This window comes from Pteropus medius, unplaced genomic scaffold, assembly GCF_902729225.1.
Source record: "Pteropus medius unplaced genomic scaffold, Ma_sr-lr_union100, whole genome shotgun sequence".
NCBI classification, from domain to species: Eukaryota; Metazoa; Chordata; class Mammalia; order Chiroptera; family Pteropodidae; genus Pteropus; species Pteropus medius.
This window is the reverse complement of record NW_024349801.1, coordinates 7,843,283-7,868,649: the sequence shown is the minus strand read 5'-3', so window position 1 is coordinate 7,868,649 and position 25,367 is coordinate 7,843,283. Positions and strand designations below refer to the sequence as shown.

At 51.5% G+C, this 25,367-nt stretch overlaps 1 protein-coding gene across 2 annotated transcripts in view; it reads left to right on the top strand.

Annotated features, from left to right (window-relative positions):
* Window positions 1–25,367, top strand: part of CMIP (c-Maf inducing protein) — a 229,082-nt gene that overhangs the window by 190,508 nt on the left and 13,207 nt on the right. For both annotated transcript variants that reach the window (XM_039888811.1, XM_039888812.1), the window contains exons 7-13: window positions 198–278; window positions 6,222–6,325; window positions 7,883–7,987; window positions 13,891–14,244; window positions 22,755–22,820; window positions 24,050–24,076; window positions 24,361–24,409. In XM_039888811.1, the coding sequence (XP_039744745.1) occupies window positions 198–278; window positions 6,222–6,325; window positions 7,883–7,987; window positions 13,891–14,244; window positions 22,755–22,820; window positions 24,050–24,076; window positions 24,361–24,409 (786 nt within the window). The remainder of the gene's footprint in view (window positions 1–197; window positions 279–6,221; window positions 6,326–7,882; window positions 7,988–13,890; window positions 14,245–22,754; window positions 22,821–24,049; window positions 24,077–24,360; window positions 24,410–25,367) is intronic.

The following is a 25,367-nucleotide window of genomic DNA, read 5'->3' as shown; positions in this document are numbered from 1 at the left end:
CTCACTGTATTAAATAAGGGTTGTGTTAGAACAGCCTCCTGTCTGTACTATCTAAACAACCTCGGACTTTAAGATCAAAACAAAACACAAACAAAAAAAAATCCCATCCCCACCTACTACTAGTCTTGCTCAAAAAATAAAAAGAACAAGGAAGGACCCACAGGCTCGGCACTGACCATGTCCTCCTGTCTCCCCAGCACTGCAGAGAGCGGCCCCGGTCCATGGTGGTCATCGAAGTGTTCACCCCCGTGGTCCAGAGAATCCTCAAGCATAACATGGTGAGTTCCCTGACCACCCCAGTCACCGAGCCAAAGGAGGAAGGCCCCAGGTCTACCCAGCCTTTCACTTTTCCAAAGATTTGGAGAGTGGAGTTGGCTGGCTTGAGTTGGGATCCTTTTTAAGTTGGAGTGTTCGTGCAGCCTGTCCTTTTTGGTTCTGTCTTTTTCTGTTAAGGCAACAGGAAGAACCTTTTCACTGGAGGTAAGAATAACAAAAATAGTATGGCTAGGGGAAAAGAGGTAAGTCTCCTGTGTGTAGAGTCATAGGTCATGTCTGCAGATACTCCCCCCTCAAGGAGGGGAGCAGAACGCCTCACTCCTTCAGTGGGCACGTGGCGACACCCTTCCAGGGCGTGCAGGGTGGAAAGGAGGAAAAGAGTAACTGTACAGTGGAGAAACCTGAGGGTCACGACCTGGGCCAAGCAATCAAGGTCAACACCAACAGTAATAAGTCATAGTCATGATATGGATATGGTGTGGTGAGAAGGGCACTTTGCCTCTAGGTCTTCCTCTCTCAAACCCACAACCCCAGTCTAATCAAGAGAAAAATATCAGACCAATCCCAGTTGAGGGGCACATTCTATAGTCCTCAAGACTGTCCAGGTCATCAAAAACAAGGAAAGTCAGAGAAACCGTCATAGTCTAGAGCACCAAAAGAGACATGACAACTAAATGTAATGGGGTTTCTGGCTGGATGGGATCCTGGAACAGAAAAAGAACATGAGGGGGAAACTGCGGAAATCCAAATTTAGTATGGACTTTTGTTGATTTTTAAAAAATACAGCGGCAGAATTTAATTGCAACTTACAGTGGACAGGCACTTACGATCTGAGAATCTGCATTTTCTGATCAGTCCAATGAGAGCAGCAACTATCCGTTTTCTCCGTATTACAGGTGAAGAAACAGGCTTAGCAAGTTCCGCTGACTGGCCCAGTGGTCGCAGCTAGGAATAAGCATAACTAATATGTACTCACAGATACTTATTGAGCACCTTCTTAGAGCCAGACACAATGTGGCTCCAAGCTATCATGTCATTTAACCCTCATGACAGCCGTGACCACCTTTTACAGATGAGGAGGCTGAGACCCAGAAGGTTTCATAGGTTACTCAGGGAACCAGCCCTGGTTACTCATGAGTGGAACCAAGAAGGAGGCAGTCTGAAGCAAGGGTTGGTGTTCTAACTTGCTCTCCTGAGCCACCCACCAGCCTAGACTTAAGTTCACCTTGACGGCGTGGAGGTATTGGTATGATTCAGCACAGGTTGGGCTACTGAATCAGTTGTGGGGTGCCCATGATTACTGTCAAGGTTCAACATATGTAAATAATTATGAAAAGGAGTTTATAAAGTAGCTTTCCTGTCTCCAAACCATGCCCCTAAAGAATATCAAATAACCTACCCTCCTTCCCCAATCAGTAATGGAAACGTGGCACATCCTAGTCTTCCTTAGCCCACACTCATGGCAGACATCATTAATCGATTGCAGCACTCTTCCCGCAGAGCCCAGAGAGAGCCTCAGAATCCTTCTCAGCACAGCATTGCAGGTAGTCACTACCAGTTGAACCTTGTTGGTGCCACACAAATTCTGTTTACCGTTCTCTGCCCTGAGCAGTCACACACCATAATTGAGTTGTTGCATATTTCTGAGACCTTTCTGGGATTGAGATAAACGCGTTTCTCGTTATCTGAACAGGGGGAGAGGGATACTCCATCTCATTCTTTCTCCAGGACTAACAAAGAGGCTCCCATTTGGGGGGATGGTTCTGCCTTAATTTGTGCTTTACTAGTTGCAAGGGCACTCTCTGGCTCTGGTCAGCTGGGAAGAAAGGGTCTCTGGTCATTAACTTTAAAATCAGTGTGGATGTGGTGTGAGGAAAGAGCCTTACCCTTTCAGAGTCCAGAACGGAAGTTCTGGAGTTTCATTTTGCAGAGGACCATTTCCCATCAAAACGTGTCAATGATAGAGCGACACCCCAGGGTACACTTGGCACCCTGTGCCTCCCAGGCACATAAACATTTCTGCATATTCCATGGCAATCATTAGGCTATTTAATAAGGGTTCTTTTGGGACATCTGACTTCAAAGGGGAAAAAGTAAAAATTCAGGCAGCCTCCCACGGCTTAGCCTTACAACTTCTCCCTTATATTTAGCTAGCTTTATGGGCCTGGACTGTTGACCATGTAATAATTTTCTGGATAAAAGTCAGAACAGCTACAGGGCAAGTCCAGAATTTATAGCATCTGTTGTGTCCTGGCAGAGATCAGGAGCCCTCGGGCATGAATTCTCACTTCACTTTTAAAGAACTTCCCCTAAGTGATCCTCAATTCTGGGGATACTATAAAGTGTCTGCTAATTACACACTGTGGCTGAAGAGATTTGTGGATGGGATCAAGGGGGAGCAGCCCCTCCTGTAGAACAGACTTGCGTTAAGCAGCGATTATGGCTCATACCAGGTGCAGGAAGCGCTGCGGACTTTTGGTGCCACTCATTTAACACTTCTCAAGCTTAGTAATCAGCCATGGGCCAGATGCACCATTTTGGAGTTGGGGCTCTCGGCCAATATGAGAAGTCTAGTCACTGGGTAGTGAGTGTGCCTAGCCAGCTGCATGCCCGTCAGCAGTGAATGACCAGTGACTTCTCTTCACCCTGCATGCACTGTTCCTCATTAAGGAGGTACTTGAATATTTGGGAAATGGGGAAATTATACACCATAGCGGTGTTCTGGGGTTTGGGAGCTTCTCCTATTCTCAGAGTGCATCTTTTGCAAATATATCATGTGCCCTAATTTCATGGATGAGCAAACCGAATCTTAGAGAGAGGTCGAGTCCCAAAGAGTGTTACTCATTGGGCAGAAATTAAAATTAAATACAAATGGAAGCAGCCCTTTAGTGTGTTCCCCTGGAGAGTCTCAACAACTCTATCTCCAAGAATGACTGTGGTCCCTGTGCTCACGTGTTACTTATTGGAATGTTCTTGATGTGGCAAATGAGGCAAGAAAATATAGCTATGGTCCCTAGTGGACCACTGAGTGGTCTGACCTCTTACTTTTCAAGGGGAACATATTTGACTTTTCCAAAGAGGCAAAATATCTCTTATCCACATGTCGAAAGGCTACCAGATCCATCTCTAATGTTCATTTACAGGGAAATGACCTTGACTATCCAGAAATCTAACTGTAAAGATAATGGCAGTTGCCTTTAGCAGCATTTAGTTGAAGTAGTTTTCATAAAATCATAAGACCTTAGAGGTGGAAGAAGGCCTAGGGATAGTTTTTCCAAACCTAATTCCACAGTTTGTGACAGGCCCAGTGAGGCCTTGGGTGTGACGACCCATGGCCACACAGCTTTCCTGTCACCCTTTTTAAAGGACTAGGGGACTCTGGGCATCATTCTCAGTTTGAAAGCATAGTCAAGCTTCAATCTTCTCTTCATACAGGGGCCTCAACCCCTAGCCAAGTGCTGTGTGTGTGCGTGTGTGCGTGTGCGCGTGTGCACATATATGCACATATGCACTTGTACATTCGAATATGTGTGTGTGTTTGTAAGAGGATGTATGTGCATGCATGTGTGTGTGTGTTCCTTCTGAGCTTTCTCCATGGTTTCTGCTGCCCCCCCTGATGTAAAGACATAATTCTAGTGGGCAGGATGTAATCAGATGAGCCCCCCATTGTCTTGAGGACCCTAATTCAGCCCCTTGGACTCCAGGTGAAGAAGCACCAGGCTTCTCTGAAATGCTCTTGTGAGCTGGTTGGAGGGCATGGGAGGGACACATTCTGCTCAGCTTTCATGAGGGCCTCCGGGGTCGGCTCGAGTCCCGATTCAGGTTGCATTCTATTAAACGGGTTCCCCTGAGCGAGGACAGGAGGAGGGACAGGTGAGTTGAAGAACACCAGGCTGCCCTCTGTCTGGCTGGTCAACCTTGTGACTGCACTGACTTGCACCTCCTGACCAAAACCCAGCTCACAAGTTCAGACATCCATAAAGAAGCTTCTGGTCCCTAATGGTGGACCTGGGAATGGACGCAGGGTCCTTTCCTGGCCCATGCATCTCTCTCCTGCACCATCTGTGTTTCTTCTGCTGACAAGTCTCTGAGCTGACAGTCACCTTAGAGGTTGACTTTTCGCTCTTAGCTGAGCTCTGTCACCTGCCCTGTTGATATGCTGTGTTGGAGAAGCTGAGAAAATGTCAGTCTCCAATAATGTACCTCATTGTAACAGGCAGGGTTCCTCTGTCCTTGCTCAGTGCCCCTAAATTAGTCTTCAGCTGAGGGAAGCCCATCAGCTAAGCTGGTTGGTGGAGACGGAGTGTCACCCCTCCCTCCCCCACACCTGCTCCCAGGGCTGGAGACATGACGGCACCTGGGTTGGACGGATGAGTTCATCTTCGGCTACCATAACAGTAGCCTGTCCTTTGTTATGCCGGCCTTGCTCAGCCACCCATTTTCCGCCAACGCATAATAACATTGGCCTGCATCTCCTTCCCCGGATACCCGCATCTCTGCGGCACTGCGCGATTGCACCTGCGTATCCACGCTTGCGCGTCTCGCTCTCCGCGCACCTCCATCACGCCCCGTAGTCGCATCGCACTTTTTACCTCACTCTTGCCCGTGTCTGTGCGCATCTTCCACGCACTTGTGTCTATCACACGCACGCATCATCGCACGCACCTCCCCCCACCCCGTCTCTACTGCACACACTATCTCGCCCCGCATCGTCACGCACGCATCATCCCCCCCCACCCCGTCTGTCTTTTGCACCCTCATCACGCCCCGTGTCTTGTCACGCATATTTCCACACCCCATGTCAATCACGCATCCTCCCACACTTGCGTCTCACACACACCTCCTCCCACCCCGTCTCTCACACGCACCTCCCCACCCTCCCGTCTGTCACACACCTCCTCCACCCCATGTCTGTCCGCACACACACACACACACACACACACACACACACACACACACACATCTTCCCATACTCCGCATCTTATACACACACAAACACACCCTTACTTGTCCAGCCAGCCCTCTTCGAGTTTATCATCTGTGTCATCTGCCTTTGATCCCATGTGCCCTTTGAGGGTGGCTTTTTCTATAAAGAACAAGGTCATCTGTAGCTCCTTAGGTTTCATTCTGGAGCACAGTGGGTGGCTGAGTCAACCTGGGGCAGCGGGGAGCTGGCAGGGGAGCCCGTGACCAGGAACCATCTCCCCCCAGGCCACACCGGATTCTTGGGCCGCCTCGGCCCTTGTACTCAGGAGAAGGAGCAGGTAGCTCTTCACACGGAGGATGTTTGCAGACACAGGGCATTGCATTTGTTTGGTGCACGACCTTTGCCTCCTTTGTACTCCTAGGAAGTCCCAAAACTCCCCATCCCCCTGCCCCACCTCACTAATTGATGGCCCCAGACATCTTCTGACTTTGCTATTCCGAGTGGCCTTGGTTAATAGCTCACAGAAAGCAGGGGGCCCAAAAGCTGTCGGACGGCTGCAGAAGAAAAGTGCGTAGCTTCCTCATGCATTGTTGGCGACCTGGCCCAACATCTGCAGTCCCCTCATGGCCGTGCGGAAGGAGGCCCAGCTTGCCTGTTTTCTGAGCACATCTCTGTGGCACATGGGCCCTTCCCTACCACCAAGGTGGGTTGGTACCATGCCAATGGGTTTGCCACTTGTGCCAGAAAACCCCCGCGACAGGACTTTTTTGATCTCTGTGCGCAGCTATCAAAGGTGTAAGCAAGAGTGTGACTAACCAAGAATGTGACTAACCAAGAGTGTGACAAGGCCAATTCTTTGAAGTGAAAAATGTGTGTGCTTTCTAGAAAGAGGAGCTAACTGGGGTCTCCTGTTGCCTTCTGCACCAGTGGCTCCAGGCAGAGTGAAGCCACCACCACATCTGGCCTCCTGGCCTCCTCCGTCGTGAGTCCCAACTCCTACCCTCTGTTCTCTCCGCAGGACTTTGGGAAGTGCCCGCGACTGAGGCTGTTTACTCAGGAGTACATCCTTGCCTTGAACGAGCTCAACGCGGGGATGGAAGTGGTGAAGAAGTTCATTCAGAGGTGGGCCTCTCAGCCGACCACCTCCCCACTCTGGCCCGTGAGCCGGCTTTCCTCACCTCCCCAGGACCACGCGTCCCATTGATGCCTGGAGAGAAGCCACTAGTGTTCAAAGGCCCTGCGTGTCTCTTCTCCTGCGAGTGTCCCCTGGGTCCTCCTGGCCACGTGTAGGCTGAGGAGCTTCCTTGCTGTGTGACATTGAGCCAGTTGTGGTACCACTCTGATCCTGTTTCCTCCACACAGGGGTTGTTGTGTGGTTAAATAAGATGGTATATGAGGAAGCCCCCAGCACAGTGCCTAATGCTCATAGGAACTCAGGAAATGGTAATGGTCCTAAATAATATAAGTTATTTCCATGGGTCCCTCACCCTTGGGTACCTGGTATGTAGGAAACAATCCTCTGATGACCCCTGAGAGTCATCATCGGGGACTTGAACAGCCACCCCCAACCCTGGCCAAGAAGAAGCCAAATATTCTGGTTCTTCCTCCCTTCCGGTGTGGGGGATGGAAGAATTACTTTTGCTTTGATTTTTAAGTTATTTTCTCTGTGCCTCAGTTTCCATCTGTAAACGAGAATCATAATATCCACTTCACCCAGTTAATATGAGGGATTTCGTGAGCTAATACACATGAGAACCAAGAACAATGTGTAAATGTGATGGGAGCGGTAATGATCACTATCATAACTCTTCTTCTTTTTTAAGAAAATCAGAATAGCCAGGTTAAGCCAGTTCCAAAACTATGCGTTCCCTAAATATGCTCACCTGCAATTCTCAAAGCATTTCCAAACCCCAATGATGTGCCCTTCTATCAGAGTCTGGGGGAGTGACTTCAAGGTCTCCAGTTAAGTTTTGCAAAGTCTTTCCAGGTTAGGTCTTTCTTAGTCACAGTGGCCACAGTGATTTTCCAGGAGTGTTCCAGGTATTAAGCTCGGGCCCTGACTGCCCTGGGAGTAGGAGTGTTAGCCCCATTTTACAGATGAGGAAACTGAGGCGCAGAGACAGTCATGACCAATAGCAGTAGCTGCATTTAATAGGCCTTAGCAATTGTGTGCCAGACCCCGTGTAGGCCATGATAATTTTCCTTCCAAAGCAGGCACTTCTGAGAGTGAAATGAGGTGTTATGAGTAATTATTCCAGAACCCCCAGGCATAAATGTGACTGTCCCAAGGACAAATGGCCTCCATATGCTGTCTTCTCATGTATTAGAAAATTGGTCAGGTATTCTTATTGTAACCCATTAAGGAGGGGACCCCATTTTACTAGCTGAGGAAACTGAGGGTGGAGAGTTTAAGTAGCTTGCCAAGGCTGCTCAGTTGGACTTGAACCTAGACATCCTGGATCTGGAGCCCATGACCTGGAGCCTGGCCCTTTGCGGACTGCACATGGCAGAGCCAAGACCAAAATCCCGGTGCTGCCAAGTCCCCAAAAAAGGGCGCAGAGTGGCCCCAGAGCCCCCAAAAGCAGTGTCTGACTGGTGTCCCAGCTCCCCCCACCCCACCTCCCTGCCATGGGTGCCACTCCTGCAGCACCTCCTCACCTGTCCTCTGCTCTTTTCCAGCATGCATGGCCCCACAGGGCACTGCCCCCACCCCCGGGTCCTGCCCAACCTGGTAGCCGTGTGCCTGGCCGCCATCTACTCCTGCTATGAAGAGTTCATCAACAGGTCAGTCATCACCACCACCAGGAGGGCTGGGAGTGAGGCATGCTGCCACTCCCGGGTGGAGTCAGTGAGGGGCCAAGTCACCGAGGATGGTGGCTTGTACATACCTGACCAGGCCAGGGAGGTGGAGTGGCCTTTGCCAGGCCAGCCTCCGGCGTGCTCACCGATCCAGGGCCCAGAGTGCAGGGGTGTTGCCGAAGAGCGAACACTGATCAGCACCGGCAGCTGCAAGGCCGTTGTGTTGACCTGGCTTTAGGAACAAGGAGAAATCTGAAGATTTCTCACTGCCTGGCATATGTGACATATTGGGGCGTGTGTGTGCACGTATGTGCGAGAGAGAGAATGTACACACAGCTGGTGTGTGCATGGGGAGTTGTGTGTGCCCCGTGTGGATGTGTACACGTTTATGAATGCACATGTGAGTGTGTGCATGTGGGTGCAGATGTTGCCCACATGCGTAAGTGTGTACATGTGTGTGCACAAGGGGTGGCAGTAAGGTTTATTCCCTCTTCACTTGTAAACTTAGAATCGTATTTTGCCCGTGGTCTGCATGTGTTTCTTGAGCGCCCGCTGTGTGTGAAGCACAGTGGTAAGTACTGGAGATGAAAGAGGCCACCGATTCCCTCTCAGAGCTCGTCCTCTGCTGGGGGAGGTAACTTACAAGTAAACCTGCAGGATCACGTCAGCTGGTGAGAAATGCTGTGGGAACAGTAAAACAGAGCTGTGACCAGAAGAGGGCATGGCAGGGCCACTGCCTTGGGTTCCCCCAGGGTTTGGGTGCAAGCTCTATTAGGGAAGTGACCCTAGAACGCACTGGGAAGGAGCCCAAGAAGGAAGGACAGCCCATAGAGCCTGTGTAAACACCCACTGCAGACACCTGTGCTCTCCCCTCTGGACATCCCGTGAGACTCTTTGGAACATGTCTGAGTTTTTCCTCTGAGGGAGGATGACGCTGGGGTAGTTGCTTACCAGCTGCAATTCTTCCCTGACTGAGGATCGCCCCTGGGATACAGAGTGACGCAGATGCCATTAGTTTGCGTAGATCTTTGTATGGTGACCTCTGGGGGGTCGCTGGAGAGGACATAGTGTGGAGGGCACAGGTGGTCTCCGCTGCCACTGCCCTGTCCAGTTGTTTAGGTGGTACAGTGCACAATACCAGGGGTACCACAATGTGTCTAGGTACCACTAGAGCTGGGGACACACAGCAGGGACATATTTCAGTCCTTAAAGAAAAGGCAGTGGGGCACTCTGAGTCACTGAAAACCTGCACAAGTGTAGCTTCTCAAACACACACTGTACTTTGAGTTCTTGGGAGAGGGGCTGCAAAAGAACTTTAAAGAGGGGGTATTTCCATCAGACAGGGCTTGAGAAGGGGAGATGATTATTTTTAATGTCCTTAGCCCCAGGTCCTAATAGTCAAAGGGGACCGTGTCCAACCTTGAATCATTTCCCTATTCAGAAAGAGGTGACAGTACCCTTGGGGCCAGAACATGAAGATGTGCCGATCATTCCCAAGTGCCTGTCCTATGCCCTACAGCATGTTATATTAAAAGCAAAAGAGAAGGTTAGAGGGTAGTGCACAGCCTGTACAGCCATCCCAGCATCCCTGTGTACACGGACGACGGTCACTTGCCCTTGGCTGGGCGTACTCTAGCTCTGATCTGCATGCAGTCAAACTCAGGCCACCCCAGGAAGCAGGAAGAGCAACAGGAGTGTCACATACACACATGCTCTCAGGCTCCTGTTTTTCCTGAAGCCGCTGACTCATCTCATCCTCCCTAGGCCCGCTCCCTGGATACCTGAGCTGGGACTCAGGTTGTGGCAGGGGCAGGAGCAGGAAACCGCACATCCCCATTTTCCCTCTGCGTCTCCCTAGCCCTGCCCGGGTCCCCTGCAGCAGGGCTTCCCTGACTCAAGAGCAGGAAGCAGAAAGACAGGGATGCTGGAAATCTCTCCCAGTTCCCACCCAGGAAAAGGGTAGAGGTAGAGGATTAGGAACCGTGCACACTATTGCACAGATAGGGGACTGGAGATAGCAACAGCCAGCTTTGTACCAAGTGCCGAAAGTACAAAACTAACCCAGTCGGATGGAGCCCCTGCCCTCCCAGTGCAGATGATGAAGCAGCAGGTGCAGGTGGAGGGGTAGAGCGTGAGTAAGCAAACAGCCATGGTATAGTTTGATCAGGACTGTGATGGCAGAAGCCAGAGGCATCATTAACAGTCTCCAGCAGGGAGTCTTAACCCTGGCTGCATATCAGAGTCACCAGGGAAGGCTTTACAAAATCAAAATTTAAACTAAACACATATCTACCCTGTGACCCAACTCCTCATAGCTTGTGGTTCATTAAAATATCTGAATATCTTCTGATACCCATCAGAATACGTGGGCAAAAATGTTTATAGCAGCATTATTTGTAGTAGCCTCAAACTGAAATCTGCCTCAACTCCCATGTCCTGCAGTAGTAGAATGGATAAAGCCGTGGTCTGTTCTCAAGGCATACCGTGTAGCAGCAGGAATGAATGAACTGATGCAACAAGCAAACCATGAACAAAGCTCACAGATGCAGTATTGAGCGAAAGAAGCCAGACCCAAAAGATACATACAGTGTGGTTCTTTTTCCTTGAAGTTCAACAGGCAAAACGAATCTGTGGTAATAGAGGCCAGAAAAGTGGCCACCTATGGGTGGAAAGGTACGTGGAAGGGCATGAGAGAAGCTTCTGGGTTCCTAGCAATGTTTCACATTTTGATCTAGGTCAGCGGGTCTCAATTGGGGGCAGTTTTGACCTCCAAAGGATATTTGGCGATGTCTGTATACATTTGGGGTTGCCACAGTTTGGGCAGAAGAAGGGGTGCTGCTGGCATCCGGTGGGTAGAAGTCAAGAATGCTGCTAAATACACTACCACGTGCAGGACAGCCCCCCAGAGACTTACCAGAATCATCTGGCCCAAGATGTCAGTGGTGCCAAGGTGGCAGAATCCTGATCTGGTGGCTGGTTATTACACAGGTGAATATGTTAAAAATTTCTGAAGCTCTGCATCTAAGATTTGTGTACTTGATTGTTCTATGTTTAAGTTATACCATGGTATGTATGCTGGAGCCCTGTTATATCTGGAAGCACACCTCTTCTTAATTTCACAGTCAGTGATGATACATTGGTCACTTGAATTTGGTCACAGTAGGAGTATTTACACCAAAGAAAACGGCAAACACTGTAAATCAGGGCTCCTTTTTTCTGGTGAGTTGGCTGTTAGACATTTACCAGCATACCACTGGTTAGATAGCCATAACAAGGGATGCAGAAGGGTACCTGGACACCACCCACTGCAATTCTGATTTTGCTGGGATGGCCCTGGCATCAGATTTTTTGTAATTCCCCAGGCAAATTGAGTGTGTGGTCAGAGTTGAGAACCCCTGCTCTCGGAGTTGATGAGCAAGGGATCCTTCAAGGGGGTGATATTTTAGATGAGACCTCCTGGCTGTCAACAAGGCAAGAGACAGGAAGGATGAGGTGATCCAGGCAGAGAACAGAATACACAGAGGCCTGGCGGGACAGGTGGAGTTGCCATTGTTTACATATTTCTATCTGTGATTCTTAACTACCTGTTTCAAGACCCCCTGGACTGCTTCTTTAAAAAGCAGACCTCTGGACACCACATTTCCAGGTCGAGCCCAGGAGTCAGCATTCTGGGCAAGCTGCTCAGGTGATCTCCACACTAAAGATGAAGGGCCACGGCAGGGGAACTGCAGGAAACTGTGACTGCAGCAGAGAGGGGCGAAGAAAAGCAAAAGATGACATTGGAGAGGAGGGCAGGACATGGAAAGACTTGTACCTCTGAGCTCAAAGCTCCTGCACTGAGCTGTTCCTGAGGGTGGTGTGTTAAATGCAGGTTCAGATTCAGTAGGTCTGGGGCAGGGGCTGAAACTCTGCTTGTCTAACAGGCTCCCAGCAATGCTGATGCTTCTTGGTCTGGGACCACACTTTGAGTGGCAGAGCTGTGCCTGTGTTTCAGTTGGGTTTTAAGTAAAGAAGGGACTTGATGAGATGTCAGCTTCCGAATTCCTCTCTGGTGGCAGCTGCATGGAGTGGACCTGAGGGGACAAGCATGAGCTTTGGGGGACGGTGAGGCAGTGGTTGTAACCAGGTGCCCAGGGCAGAGACATGGGGTAGACGAGGCAGGTCTTGCTGCCTCCCGCACAGGCCTGCTGCAGCTGCTAGCACAAAACATCCCAGACCCCTGGGAGACCACAGTAGTTTGGGTTCCTCCAGGAAATTGCCTGAGGGCCCCGAAACTTACTGCAAGATCTTTCCTGGGCTCAGGTCCATCCCACCCCACTGGTTAGTCCCTGGGAGATGAAGCACCGTGATGTCCTCAGGGCTCATCCGCAGTGCTCTTAGTGGTACATGATGTACTCACACACAAAAGAACAGACAACTTGACCCAGGTTAGCGTGGCTCACTGGAAAATCACCCGCTCTGAGCCAAACAGCCTTGAAAATCCACTTCTAAATCCCAGCAAAGGCAAACAAGGGGAAATCGAGTGTTGAGCATTTGGGCAGCCAATTAGCTCTGAAGCCGTAGAGATAGTTATATCCCGCCCTGCCTCCCATGGACCACACACAATTTTCCATCAACCATAGAATTTTCGGACTTTAGCCAATGGCTTTTGTTTTTCCGCAACAAAGTTTAAAGCATACTTATCAAACATCCTTGGTGGGCTCAGCCCAGTCCTTGTGCACAACCAGGGCATGCATCTTTAGGAGCACAGGGCACATTTAGGAAGGAACTGTACGAGCAGCTATTTGTGATCATGCCATTGTGCTGAGTCTCTGGGAGCAGTGGACTCAACCCTGACTACCCATACAGGGAGCCCTAAAGGTTACTGGTGTCCAAACCCCACCCCAGAAATTTCAATCTAATTGGGCTTAAGGATGTTTAGAAATACCCCAAGGGACACTGGTGTCCAACCAGGGGTGGAAAGCTCTGGTTCAGGGGCAGGGTAAAGGTGACAGGTGGAAGAAATCAGAGAAGACTTCATGAAGGAGGAGGACCTACACGGGATCGTATGAGATCTTGGAAGCCACCACAGTGTCAAGGATCCTAAGTCTTGCCAGAAAGAGGCCTGTTTTCATTGCGTTTGGCCCAGCATCTTCCAATCAAATGTGACATCAGTGATGCATAGAGCCCTTTTCTCAGTTAATAGTTATTAACATCCTGCGGTCATCATTCCTCCAGGTAGTTGGAGATGCTGTAAATTGGCGGGGAATGGATAGGAGGGACCTGCAGATTCCAGGGGATTCGAATTCTGGAGTTTAGGATCCCCTGGAAGAGAGTTCCCAGGTAGAGAGTGGAGCCTGAGCTCTCTCAACTGGCCAGGGATAGAGCAGTAGAGGCAGGGCTTGGGCCTTGCTCTGGAGGACACTATGGCGTCAGAGGGAGGAGGAGGGCGCTTAGACTACAGGAAGCATCTAGAAGCAAAATTGCTAGGTCTCGTAGGTGTGTCGGGAAGATGGCCAGGGAAGGCATCTTGGTGGAGGTACCTCATTGAGATAAATATTCACTTTTTCTTTCAACAAATGTGTTGAGCACCTACTATGTGCAGGGGCTACAGCACATGCTATAGGGACAGATAGTTATGTTTGGATGCCATCTCTACCTCTCTCTGTTTTGAGGCCACGAACAAGCCACTTTCCCAGATTGAGCCTCAGTGTTCTCATTCATGGAGTAGGAACCAATAAAAAGCACTAGCTTGTGGCATATGCCACAGGGATTCAGGGAGGTGTTTAGCACGATGGAGCCTGGCGCGCCAGAAGCACTCACTCAGTCTGATAGCTCATAGCTGTTAGGACTTTCAGGTCCTTGTTAGGCCATCTGTACTCACATGCCTTCTCTGCCTCCTCCCCCAGCCGCGACAATTCCCCAAGCCTGAAGGAGATCCGGAATGGCTGCCAGCAGCCCTGCGACCGGAAGCCCACCTTACCTCTGCGCCTTCTGCACCCCAGCCCGGACCTGGTGTCTCAGGAAGCCACGCTGTCCGAGGCGCGGCTGAAGTCGGTGGTCGTGGCCTCCAGCGAGATCCACGTGGAGGTGGAGCACACCAGCACTGCCAAGCCGGCGCTGACAGCCAGCGCGGGCAATGACAGCGAGCCCAACCTCATCGACTGCCTCATGGTCAGCCCTGCCTGCAGCACCATGAGCATCGAGCTGGGCCCCCAGGCTGACCGCACACTCGGCTGCTACGTGGAAATCCTCAAGCTGCTGTGAGTGTCTTCTCCGTGTGCCCGTCACCAGTGGGGTGGGGGAGGGGACTTGACTCTGCAGTTCGTATTCGCTGGTTCAAGGCATGTAAAGGTGGGCATGCTGAGTGTGCATGTGTGCACAGATGCAGGACATGAGGACACATTTTAGATGTGTATGTACGTGTATGCTGTGTAGGTATGTACATAAGCGTACGTGTGTGCATCGGTTTGAGAATGTGTGTGAGTGTGCATGAGCACAAGTGTCTGAATCTGCACATTGTGTGGGGTGTGGGCTCATTCTAAGTTTGTGAGTATATGTGTTAGTGGCTTTGGGTATGTGTGGTATGGCAGTACGTTGTTGATTGCCTGAGTGTGTAAGTGTATAAGTGTGGGTGTGTCTGGGCACTTGTGCTGCTTTTGTGCACGAGTGGCTATGAGTGTACACATATGGGTATAAGTATACACATGTGTTGGAGTATGTGTGTATGTGTGTGTGTGTCTGTGTGTGTGTTTATGTGTGTGCAGGTATGCCTTTAGCCAGTGTATGAGTGTGTTTTGTGCTGTGTGATCTGTGCATGCTGTGTGTGCTCAGTGTGGTTGTCTGTATGTAGATGTCTGTTTTGTTTTCTTGTGCGTGTGCATTCGTGTTATGTGCGCATGTCGGAGTCTTCTGTGAAGGGCGTATCTTTTGGGAAAGTGGCCCCGCCGGATTGTGCCGAGGACCAGACCCTGCCCTTCCTCGTGGTCTGTCCAATGGGCAAGGAGGAAGATGCTTGCAGGTCGGGCCCCGTGTGGGCCTGGCTGGTGGGAAAAGCTCTGAGAAGGAGCCAGGAGACCTGGTCTGCTATGGCGGTACCACGTCCGAGCTGGATCCTTCGGGCTTGCCCCTGCCCCTGCCCCTCTCTGAGCCTCAGTTGTGTGACTCTAGAATGGGAGATCTTAATCTTTGACCCCCAAGAGCCTTTCCAGTTCTGCCACTTGCACTTGTACCACCCAGACCCGTCTCAAACTCACACATGCCTGGTACCTAAGCCCCAGGTGGAGGGACCTGCGCCGAGCTCTGTGGTTCCACAAGCCTGCGTGGTCTGGAGAGCCCAGCAGATGCTTCCCCCGCTCGCTCCCCCGAGTCCTGTCCTTCAGAGCAGAACACAGCCCCACCCTCAGCACTGTGTCCAGTAGTTGGCCTTGCCAGGTGCGGTTGGTGGCGGACAGCAGGCTTTTTGGAGTGATTGGTGTATTACGGAATGTCACATCTAACCGACATATGGCGCCTGTTTGCAGGTGGGGCACCAGGGCCCCTCGATCTAGGGCGAGGCCTGGCCCTTGGGGCTCGTCACCATTGCTAGGGTTTCACCACGTCTCCGCGTCTTTGCTGTGCACTCTGCAGCATTTGTTCTGCCTCTGTCGTGAATGTGTTGCTCAGGGTCCGGAGGGGTGGAGGCAACCTGCCAGTGCCTGGCCAGCTGGCGACTCAATCTAGGGGGTGCTCAGGGGTGCCCCTGTGCTCTAAAACCAGGGCTTGTGGTGTCTGCGAAGGTGAACACGTGTGCACACACGCACACTTATGCACAAGTATTACGCAGTGGCTTCTGTAGTCTGAGAGTGTGGATACAGCATCCCCAAACACTTACTGTGCCCTTGCTTTAGCCTCTGAGAGTAGAGGGTGTGGCCTCCCGGGGGGTCAGTTCCAGCCTTGCTCGTGGTTCTAGTAGCAGAAGCCAGCTGAGAGGCACAGCCACATTTAGTGACACCCCACACCCTCTACCTGCCTCCCCTTCTCACTGGCCCAAGGAAATTTCAAACTCTACTCAGAGAGCATCTCTGAGAACACACTTCAATTTCCTCCAGGCAGGGGTGGGCCCCGACTTTCTCCCGGGGGTCACGGTCAGCCATGGGCCTTGTCTCCTCCTCGCCCCAGTTGTGACAGGGCCCGCCAGGCCGGACACAGCCCTGCTCTCCACCTCGGCCCCTGACTCTGGCTGTTTTCTGCAAACACCTGAAACTCTCAGGCCTTCTGCTGGCTTTAGGCCCTGACTCATATTTCTCATTAAGCATTAAGGGTTTGAATTTCATCATGCAATTCACACAGTTTTTTCCACCTTCATGAACATGCTCATGAATGAGGACTCTGTTCTTCCCGTTCTGCTTGCAGACCGCACGCCCAGCTGCCAGGGCGCAGGTGGGGGTCAGAGGCCCAGTCAGGTGCTGCCCTCTGGGAGCCAGAGGTGTCCTGACCAATGTTGAGAGTGGCATCTCACACCCCACCCAGAAGTCCTCTTGAAGCAGGCCTTACACTTCCAGAAGCCTCTTTTACCTTGGAGGAGTTCAAAACACAGTTTGGGCCTGGTGACTTCTTTCCCTAACAACCTTCCTTCTCCAGCTCTGCTGCCTGCTTGAGTCACTGGCCCACTGGAAGGCCTAGGATGTCTTGGATCCTCAAAACTCCAGCAGCCCAAAGCTTTCCAATGTATGATACTAGGAGAAAGCACATGTCCAGAGCCAGACTGTTGGGCTCAAGGGCCACAGATACCAGTCTTAGCTTGTGACCTTGGGTGAGTTACATGTCTTCTCGGAGTCATAGCCGCCACTGGGCATTAGAGTGAGGTGGAGGGCGGGTGTGGACACCAGGCAAATGGGAGTTACTCTACTTCTGATAGCAACTATATTTCCTCTATTTAAAGACGCTTTGAGAATAAGATACATCGTTGATTTAACAACAACACTTTTAAGAGAGGAAGAAACAATATTCAAAGCATACTCAAATGACAAGAAACCTGCGTCTGGGATTTAGGAAATGCGACCCTATGACGATCTGCTACGTAACTGCGGGCAACCTTGCCTCCTGGCTCCTCTTGCCCTCAGTTTTCTTGTCTGTAAAATGGGCGTCTTTCTCAGAGGGCTGTTGTGAGAATTTAGCAACATAGGACCTTTCCAGGCTGGTTCAGTGCTGATTCTGGATAAGAGTGGACTGCTGTCATCAATAGGAGTGCTCCCTAAATGAGAGTTTTCCGTAAAGAATGAAAGAACGGAGGCTCTAATGTGGAATTGTGGGGTCTTAAGAGGGCATTGTGGGTGACCAGGGAAGCCAGACTTAGAGCCTTGGCTCAGCTTGCCAACCCTGTTCGTCAGAGTGGGCACCGTTGGTCCCCCATGTGAGCAGCGGCAGCCCACCCCCCAGTGGGGGCCCCGATTGGTGTGTTCCCACCTCTGAAAAAGAATGTAAGCTGCAAAAAATTCCCTGGAGACCCTTGTAAGGGAAGATTATTCCTAACACAGGTCAAAGTTGACATTGAAAGCGTCACCCTGTGAGGCCCAGGCTGGGTGGTCCGATGGAAAGAACGTAAACTCAGGAGCTGGATAGAGCAGGTCTGGGTATACAGTAGTGTGGAATCCAGCTCTTAACCTGCTGGGCACCTGTGTGTGATTCATGCCTTTTTTTAAAATCCAACATTTATTGTGCTCTAGGCTGGGCCAGGCTCTGTGCTAAATGCTGGGGGTCCCAAATGATACCCTGCTCTGAGTCCTTCTGAATCTGAGTAGCACAGACTGCTAAAAGCAGTGCCATTGCCCACCCGCCCGATAGGATAGAGTGTGGGAAGCTGCTGAGGCACATGAAGCCACAGTCATGGTAAGGGAGAGGTGGGCACAGCTACTTTTTTTCTGATCGGGTTGAATCTGTGTTTTGCAAACACCTGGATTTGCAAACACCTGACAGGCTGGAGATTAGCTGAAAGGAGCCCCAGCCCTTAGGGGCCTTTAGGAAAAATACAGACGGATGTGGGGTTATCCTAATGACTGGGAAGCACACTGGAATGTAGAAGGTGGGCACCGGGAGGGGACACAGGAAGTGTCACACATCGCCCAGGACAGTCCCACTCGGTGAAGAATCACCACAGCCAGACGCTGCAGCTCCACTGAGGAGAAACAGCAGGAGTTTGGTGCAGGGTAGGGGGTGATTTGGGGATTGGAAACCCTGTCAGACAAGGAATGGCTGAAATTGCCTCCAAAAGGCCAAGAGATGGGAAGGAAGTCTGGGAGCGACGATGGGGCAGAGTGAAGTGGGCGAGCATTGCTGGGGAGTCTGATGAGGCATGGACTGGACTCCAGGCAGCATTCTCTGCTCCTGCCCTGCTCCTCTGGCTCCAGGCACCAGCCATTCCTCAAGGTCAGCATTCCCTCCGCTGGCCATCGTCTTCCTAGTGGGACTCGGGCTCGGGAACTGAGTGTCTGGAGGGGAGTGGGTGGAAGGACCACCTCCTCGGCTGAACACACTGGCTTGGGAGTCAGTCAGAGTGGGGTCCACACTCCATCCCCAGCATTTAACTGATTGTACAATTTTGGACAATGACTCTACCTATCTGAGCCTCGGTTTCCCAGCTATAAAAGGAGGATAATAATCCCTCTCAATGCATTCTGGTTCTCAGGACTGCCTTGATGTTAAAAGAATTAGTGTGCCGCAGTCCCCGCATTTGTCACAGTACCTGTGACAGTTGCTCTTATTTCCACCTTTAGCATCTCCACGTGTGGGCTTCCGGCCTGCAAAACGGCATGAATCATGTATGTACGTGTAGATGTATATTATATATACACATTCGTGTAGATAGATTGACTTTGGAAACTTTCAAATGTGAGTTTCTCAGGTACAAGGTCACTCTTTAGAAACTGGAAGCTCCATGGGGCATTTGAGGCCAGCGGATTCGTTCTGTAGCCCCGGAAGGTCCCTGATGGGACAATGGAGCTGGCAGAAAAGGAGGATTTGCCCAGGTCCCCAGCCTCAGAAACAATGACCACTCATTTCTTACCTTGAATTTTAATTCCTGGGCCAGCAAGTTTGCCTTTTGAGGGAACAGATATTTCTAAATGTGTGTGTGCAGGGCAAGAGCAAAGCGGGATGAAATGTGTCCCTGACACAGGCCTTTTTGAACACTGAGGCCTGCGTCAGGCAGCACCTCACTCACGGTCTTCTAGAAAGGCTGGTGGATTTCCCACTGGTCTCCCAGGCCTTCTCCACCGTCAGCTCACCCCCATTCCTTAAACCTCTGGGAGCCCAACCCCTTTGAGGACCCCATAACCCCATCCCAGAGAACTACCACACTGTGTTCCCTGTGCTGTGGCCCCAAGATAGCTGGGGTCTAGGCCTCTGCGTGCATGTAGCCGTTGGGGTGAGGCCTGCCTGGCCCTGGCTGGTGGACTGGGGACTTCTGTGTTCTCAGAGGCTCGCACAGCCCACCTGCCCTCAGGCTGTTGTATCAGCTGCTGTTCTGCTGAGCTGTACCAAAGATTCCATGAATCAAGAAGAAATGGGGTTCTGGGAGGAACCATCTTGTCCACAGGACATCTCAGAGCTCTGGTTCAGGCAACACCTATCAGGTGGGGTCATAATTCCACTGAATGTGGTTGTAACTCTTCCAGACCAAGATGGCTGTCCCAAGCCTTCAGAACTGCTCCTCCCCCGCCATTTCCCATGCCCATCCCCTTACCTGCCCAGCTGGTCACTGGTGTTACCCACCCACACCCCAGCAAGAGAAAGGGGTCCTTGGCCATTGGGGCTCTAAACAACTCATGTGCTCACAGAGCCTTGGTCAAGTCCAGTTTCTCCCCTCATGAGCTCTGTGGCTTTGGCAGGTGTTCTGACCTCCCTGGGCCTCCGTTTCTCATCTGTAAGTGGGGTTTCCAGAGCCAGCCTGGCCCCATTAACATGAGGATTAAATGTTTGGTGCTTGAAACCTGAAGCTCCTTGGAGGTCCTCGGGATGCTTGAGGCCTCATCGGCTCTCCCTTTCCCCGCTGAGCCCAGGGAAGGCCTGGCTGCCTTTCCTCCTTCCTGGGGGTAGGTGGTCAGGTCTCTCGTGGCCTGGCCACCACTCTCCTCCCAGACCCAGGCCAGCCTGCTCTGCCAACCCTGAGGCTGGCACTGCTCTCCACCTGGCCATGGGAGGCGCTCTGGTAACCACAGGGTTCCCTCGCTCTGCCCCCAGGCACCTAGCCTTCCAGCCTCTGCCCAACACACCATCTCATGGTCGGACTGGGTGTTCGGAGCAGGGCCAGGAGCCAGCCAGAGACTTGGAGCTGGGCTGGGCCTAGGTGAGGAAGGAAGTCTGTCTGCCATTCCTCTTTCTTCGCTCCCACGTCCTCTCACTTGGTTCTGTGTAAGCCACCATCCTGGAGCCGACAGGTCGAGTTCCCTGCATCAGCCATGCCTAGCCTTGGGCACTGGGGTCCACGCACCTGGCTGTGAATCCTTGCTCCGGGCTTCCTAGCTGCCTGACCTCAGGTGGGTCGCTGAGGTGCTTAGGGCCTCACTCCCACACCTATAAATCAGGTGTGATTCTCTCTCATCCTTGAGTGCCTCTTCTAAGGTTAGGTACGCAGGTTCATGCCCAGCGCATGGCCTGCTAAGTGACTAGTAAACCTCAGCCAGGAGCACTGCAGAACTTAGCTCAGGCCACTAGGCTTCTCTGGGAATTCCTTTCTGCATGTCTGGTGTTTGAGTCTTTCCTCAGAACCCTCCAGGGTGCGAGCTGGATTCTGCAGGCTGTCACTTTATCATGTGTAGTTGGAGGAACATGGGGCGGGAAAGCTCTCACCAAGGGATTATCTCTCTAAATCATGCATGGTTGTTGGTGGGGGCAAATACTGGTTCTGGGGGCAGACAAATCTTACTCCTTTTTGGTATAAAGCATAGGCAGACGTATAGTACGTAAACATATAGTGTGTTGGGAGAACAATTAGAAAAAAAATGTCGAGAAAGCTTCTTGGGGCGGGGGTTGGAGGGCAGGGGGCAGAGGAGCACCAGATGATGAGAAATGGTTGAGAAACACTGAATTCTAAATGTTAAGGAGTGTGAGTACGAACCGGGACCTGTGTGAATGCTCCCGTTCCTGGCGAAGGCCTGTCTGTCCTCAGGCTGAGGCGCTGCCATTCCCCTTCTGACCCTCCTGGCTTCTCAGGGCACAGCTGGCAGAGGAAGTCACTTCTTTTCGAAGCTGTGCTGGTGGGAAGTGGGGAGCAGCCTTCCTGACTCCACAGCCGACTCCAGAAGCTGCTACTGCCCTTCTTCTGGTGACCTCTCGGTGGCACAGCTCTGTGGTCACCTCAGCCAGTTACTTAACTGCTCCTCGCCTGGAACAGGGACTCATGTCCACCGTGGGGCTGGTTCCATGAGCAAGCAGCTCCCGACACACGGGGGGCTCAGCAAATTGCAGCTGTTATTATCCTTCTTGCTGATGTCGTTCCTGTTGTCACACAAATGGGACGTGACCCTCCTGTGCCTGGTCACACCTAAGACCTCAGCTGCAGTCAGGGCGAGCAAGAGCCAATGGTCTGGCGGCAGACAAACCTGGATTTGATTTTTCATCAGCCACCGCTGTGTTAGCTTCATCACTTAGCTTCTCTGAGCCTCAGTTTTCTCATCTGTTAAGCGAGGGTAATCATAATAATCATTAATTATTTAAACATTGGTAAAATAATAATTATAATCTTCGTTGTGAAACGTAAAGGAACAGAGGGAGAGCTCCGGCATGATGCGGTGCACGTACAACATGCTGACAAATCAGATCTGCTAATTTTTCCGTCACTGTTACCACCACTGATCGTATTACTGCCATTAGCAGTAATAAAACCAAAAAAGACTATAAGAAAACCAAAAAAGCTATTCCCTGGACACAAGACTGGAAGTATCCAATAAGTCGGAAGGTTTGGCCCAAACTACAAATGAAATATTTTTTATAAATCAGTCTATAATTGGCCACTCAATTCTGGCCAATCAAAAATGAGAATGGCGTTGTGTCCCCAACCTAAGCCCCTGTATTAGTCAGCTCAAGCTTCCATAACAAAATTACACAGACAGGGTGACTTCAACAACAGAAATTTATTTTCTTACAGTTTTGGAGGCCGGAACTCTGAAATTGAGGTGCAGGCAGGGTCTGTTTCTTCTGAGGCCTCTCTCTTTGGCTTGCAGACAGCTGTCTTCTCTCTATGTCCTCATATAGGTCTTCCCTCTGTGTGTGTGTGTGTCCCAATCGCTTCTTATGAGGACACCAGTCATATTGGATCAGGGCCCACCCCAGTGACCTCATGTTACCTTAATCACCTCTTTAAGGACCCTGTCTCAAAATACAGTCACATTCTAAGGTACTGGGGATTAGGATTTGTACATAAATTTGGAGGGGGACACATTTAAGCCTATAACATTCCCCCCCACCCCTAGTTTGAAAGGTGTGATTCGAACAGCAATTCAGTAGCCTGGGTTCAGAGGCCATGAGAGATGAATTTCTGGGGAGCCGGATGGCCAGCCCCTTCAGTTTCCCTAAAGAAATCTCTGGACAAGTTCTGTCTGCCAGACCTCACAGCCTCGCTGTAGACAGCAGCTTCTTGTCCTCCCAGCTCCTTGGACGCTGAGGCGCTTAGAGCAGAGTTGATGCTGCATGAGTCTCTGTAAGGCCCTCGCCCCATCTTTGGCCATCCGTGACAGCACACTGTGATCTCCTCCTTCTCCAGACCAAAGCTGACCATCACCTCTTCTCATTCTAGGTCGGACTATGATGACTGGAGACCGTCTCTGGCCAGCTTGCTTCAACCCATTCCATTCCCCAAAGAGTGAGTCCCATGGACACTTCTGTGAGAAAAGCCTGAGTTGTCCACCAAGACCTTATTGGGGACCAGTCATGTCACGGGATACACCAGGCCACCCTGGGAACAGCATGGACAGCAGCAGGAGATGCAGATATTGGTCCTCAGCTGTGGGACCCCCGGGGAGGCATCCCCCCAAAAAAAAAATCTGAGCCGAGAATGCAAACAAAGACATCCCCACCCACGGTACCTTCATGTAGTAAAGTTAGAGATTTTTATTATGCATCAGATGGGAATAGGAGGACCTGCCTCTGCCCTCTCTGAGGCCATGGTAAAAACGAAAAGATAATGCCTGTGGAATTGCTTTCTATGTCACACAGAGATGTGCCGAAAGCTCTCTTATGTCCATTATGAGTATTAGCTCATGCTGCACAATGAGTTGGCCAGAAAAGGACCCTCCGTTTCTCTCTTGCTGGCCCTTATCCCAGTATTGAATTTATCACAGGAAAATAGGGAGAAAGCTGCCTGGTGGATAATGGCCTGAGGAGATGTGTCTAAAGAACCAGGCCCTAAAATGCCTCCAGGTCTCTGTTTTGATAGATGTGAAGAAGCCAGGCCTCAAGAGGCAGCTGGAGCTCTCTCAGGAGCCGATTAACGAGCCTGTGTTTATGAAATGTGGCTCTCCACGGGGGACATTATACTCAGTAATTGCCCCATTTGCTGGCTTGGCCGGTCCCTGGGGCCTCCAGGACTCGAGACCGGAGAAATCTGACTCCTGAGAGCCGCTATCGGCTCCAAGAGCAGTGGCGTCATTGGCTGCAGTCACTGTCCCCACAGCCCTGGAGATACACTTGACAGTGGGCCCATGATGCAATTCACTTGGAGAATCATCCCTGATTGTCACCCTGATGTGCAGCCTTAATGAGTGCAGCCGCACCTTAATTGTGGAACAATTAACAAACACACCTGGGTCCCTGGTGCCCTCGTGTGCACACACACGCACCCCGGTTAGTGCCACTCCTGTTTACAAGTATGGGACCTGGGAGTGGTTTGGGGTGTGGGGGTCCAGTCTATTAACACATCGAAGGAGGCCTCTGTTTTACAGCTTCAAGTAGGGGACAGATGTCGGTGTTTCGTTCTCAGCTCCCTCTGCATTCTTCCACTCAGACAGAAGGCCAGGCCATCCCCAGAGGAGGCTCTCTGGGTCACTGTTTCAGAAACAATGCTAACTGCACTTTTCTCTGTTTTTGTTACAGAGCTCTCGCACATGAGAAGTTCACCAAGTGAGTATTTGGGCAACGCCCTCACTACCTACTTCTGGTACGACTGTCCTCTGTTCTGAGGTCATCCCCAACAGCCAGCCCTCCTTCCAGCCCATTCTCTGTCACGTGCATTCTGGGAGGCGGTGATGGCTCCTCTGGGAAGGTCGCCTGCAGCACACATCCTGGCCCGTCCAGGCATTTCCTCATCCCAGGCCCCGACTCTTCCCGCCCTTCCTCACCCCTTGTCCTGGTCCTCTCAAGCCGGGGCCCTGGGAATGACCCTGCCCCCACCCCCTCTTTTCCAGGGAACTGAAGTATGTGATTCAGAGGTTCGCTGAAGACCCCCGACAAGAGGTGAGGCCTCTCTTTCTCCTCGCGAGCCCACTGTCAAGGCTATAGCAGGATGCGCGTGGGCCTGTGGAAGCCTTCTATAGCTCTCTCAGGGCCTCCTTGTCACCCACGGGCATTCAGAACAGTTTACAAAGGCTCCTCGCCTTGTGCATAAACACAGCCCCTGCCCAAGTGTCTGAGCCTGGCCCATGATGTCAGTGTTTTACTGTAAACTCAGGCTAACCAGAGGTGGTTTCCCACTGGCTGGTGGTTTCTCCTCGGATTGCAGGCCTCGATTTGGGGCGGGCTGGCACTGGGGCTCCCAGCCAGCTCTGAGACACTGTCGGATCTTCTGCTGTTCTGAGAATCAGCGGGAAGAAATCTGAGCTGGGTTTCATTTCCTGGGTATGGTGGCCAAGGGCCTCCCTGAGGGGCCATCCACTCTGTCCCTCGAACAGCTAGGCTCAGGGAGAGGACAGCCTTCCACCCGGAGCCTGTGCGTGTGAGCAGGGACATGGAGTGGGCCGGAAACCATGGCGGCCATTCTGCTTCCATTGCATCCGTGTCACCCTGTTAGGCACGTGCTCTTCTCACTTAACCCTCACAACCCTATGAGTAGATTCTATTATTATCCCCATTTTACAGCAGAATTACCCTCATTTTAGAGTCCAAAAAAAAACTGAAGTTGAGTTAGATCCCAAGGTCACACGACTGGTACATGGCTGAGGCAGGATTCGAATCCAGGGAGTCTGGCCCTAGAGCCTGTGTGGTAACCAGCTCTGCAGTGTGAACACTGGGCCGGGGGCGCTGCAGAGTAAGCAAGATGCTGGCCCTGAGTAGCTCACGCTCTTCTCTGTGCACATGGCTTCCGGGATGGGAGGGGTTCTGGCTTTGGAGGGGCGGGGGAGCACCAACCAGGATGCATACCCTCAGCAGAACCATGGAATAAAGACGGGCAGAGGAGGGAGGGAGTCATTCTCCA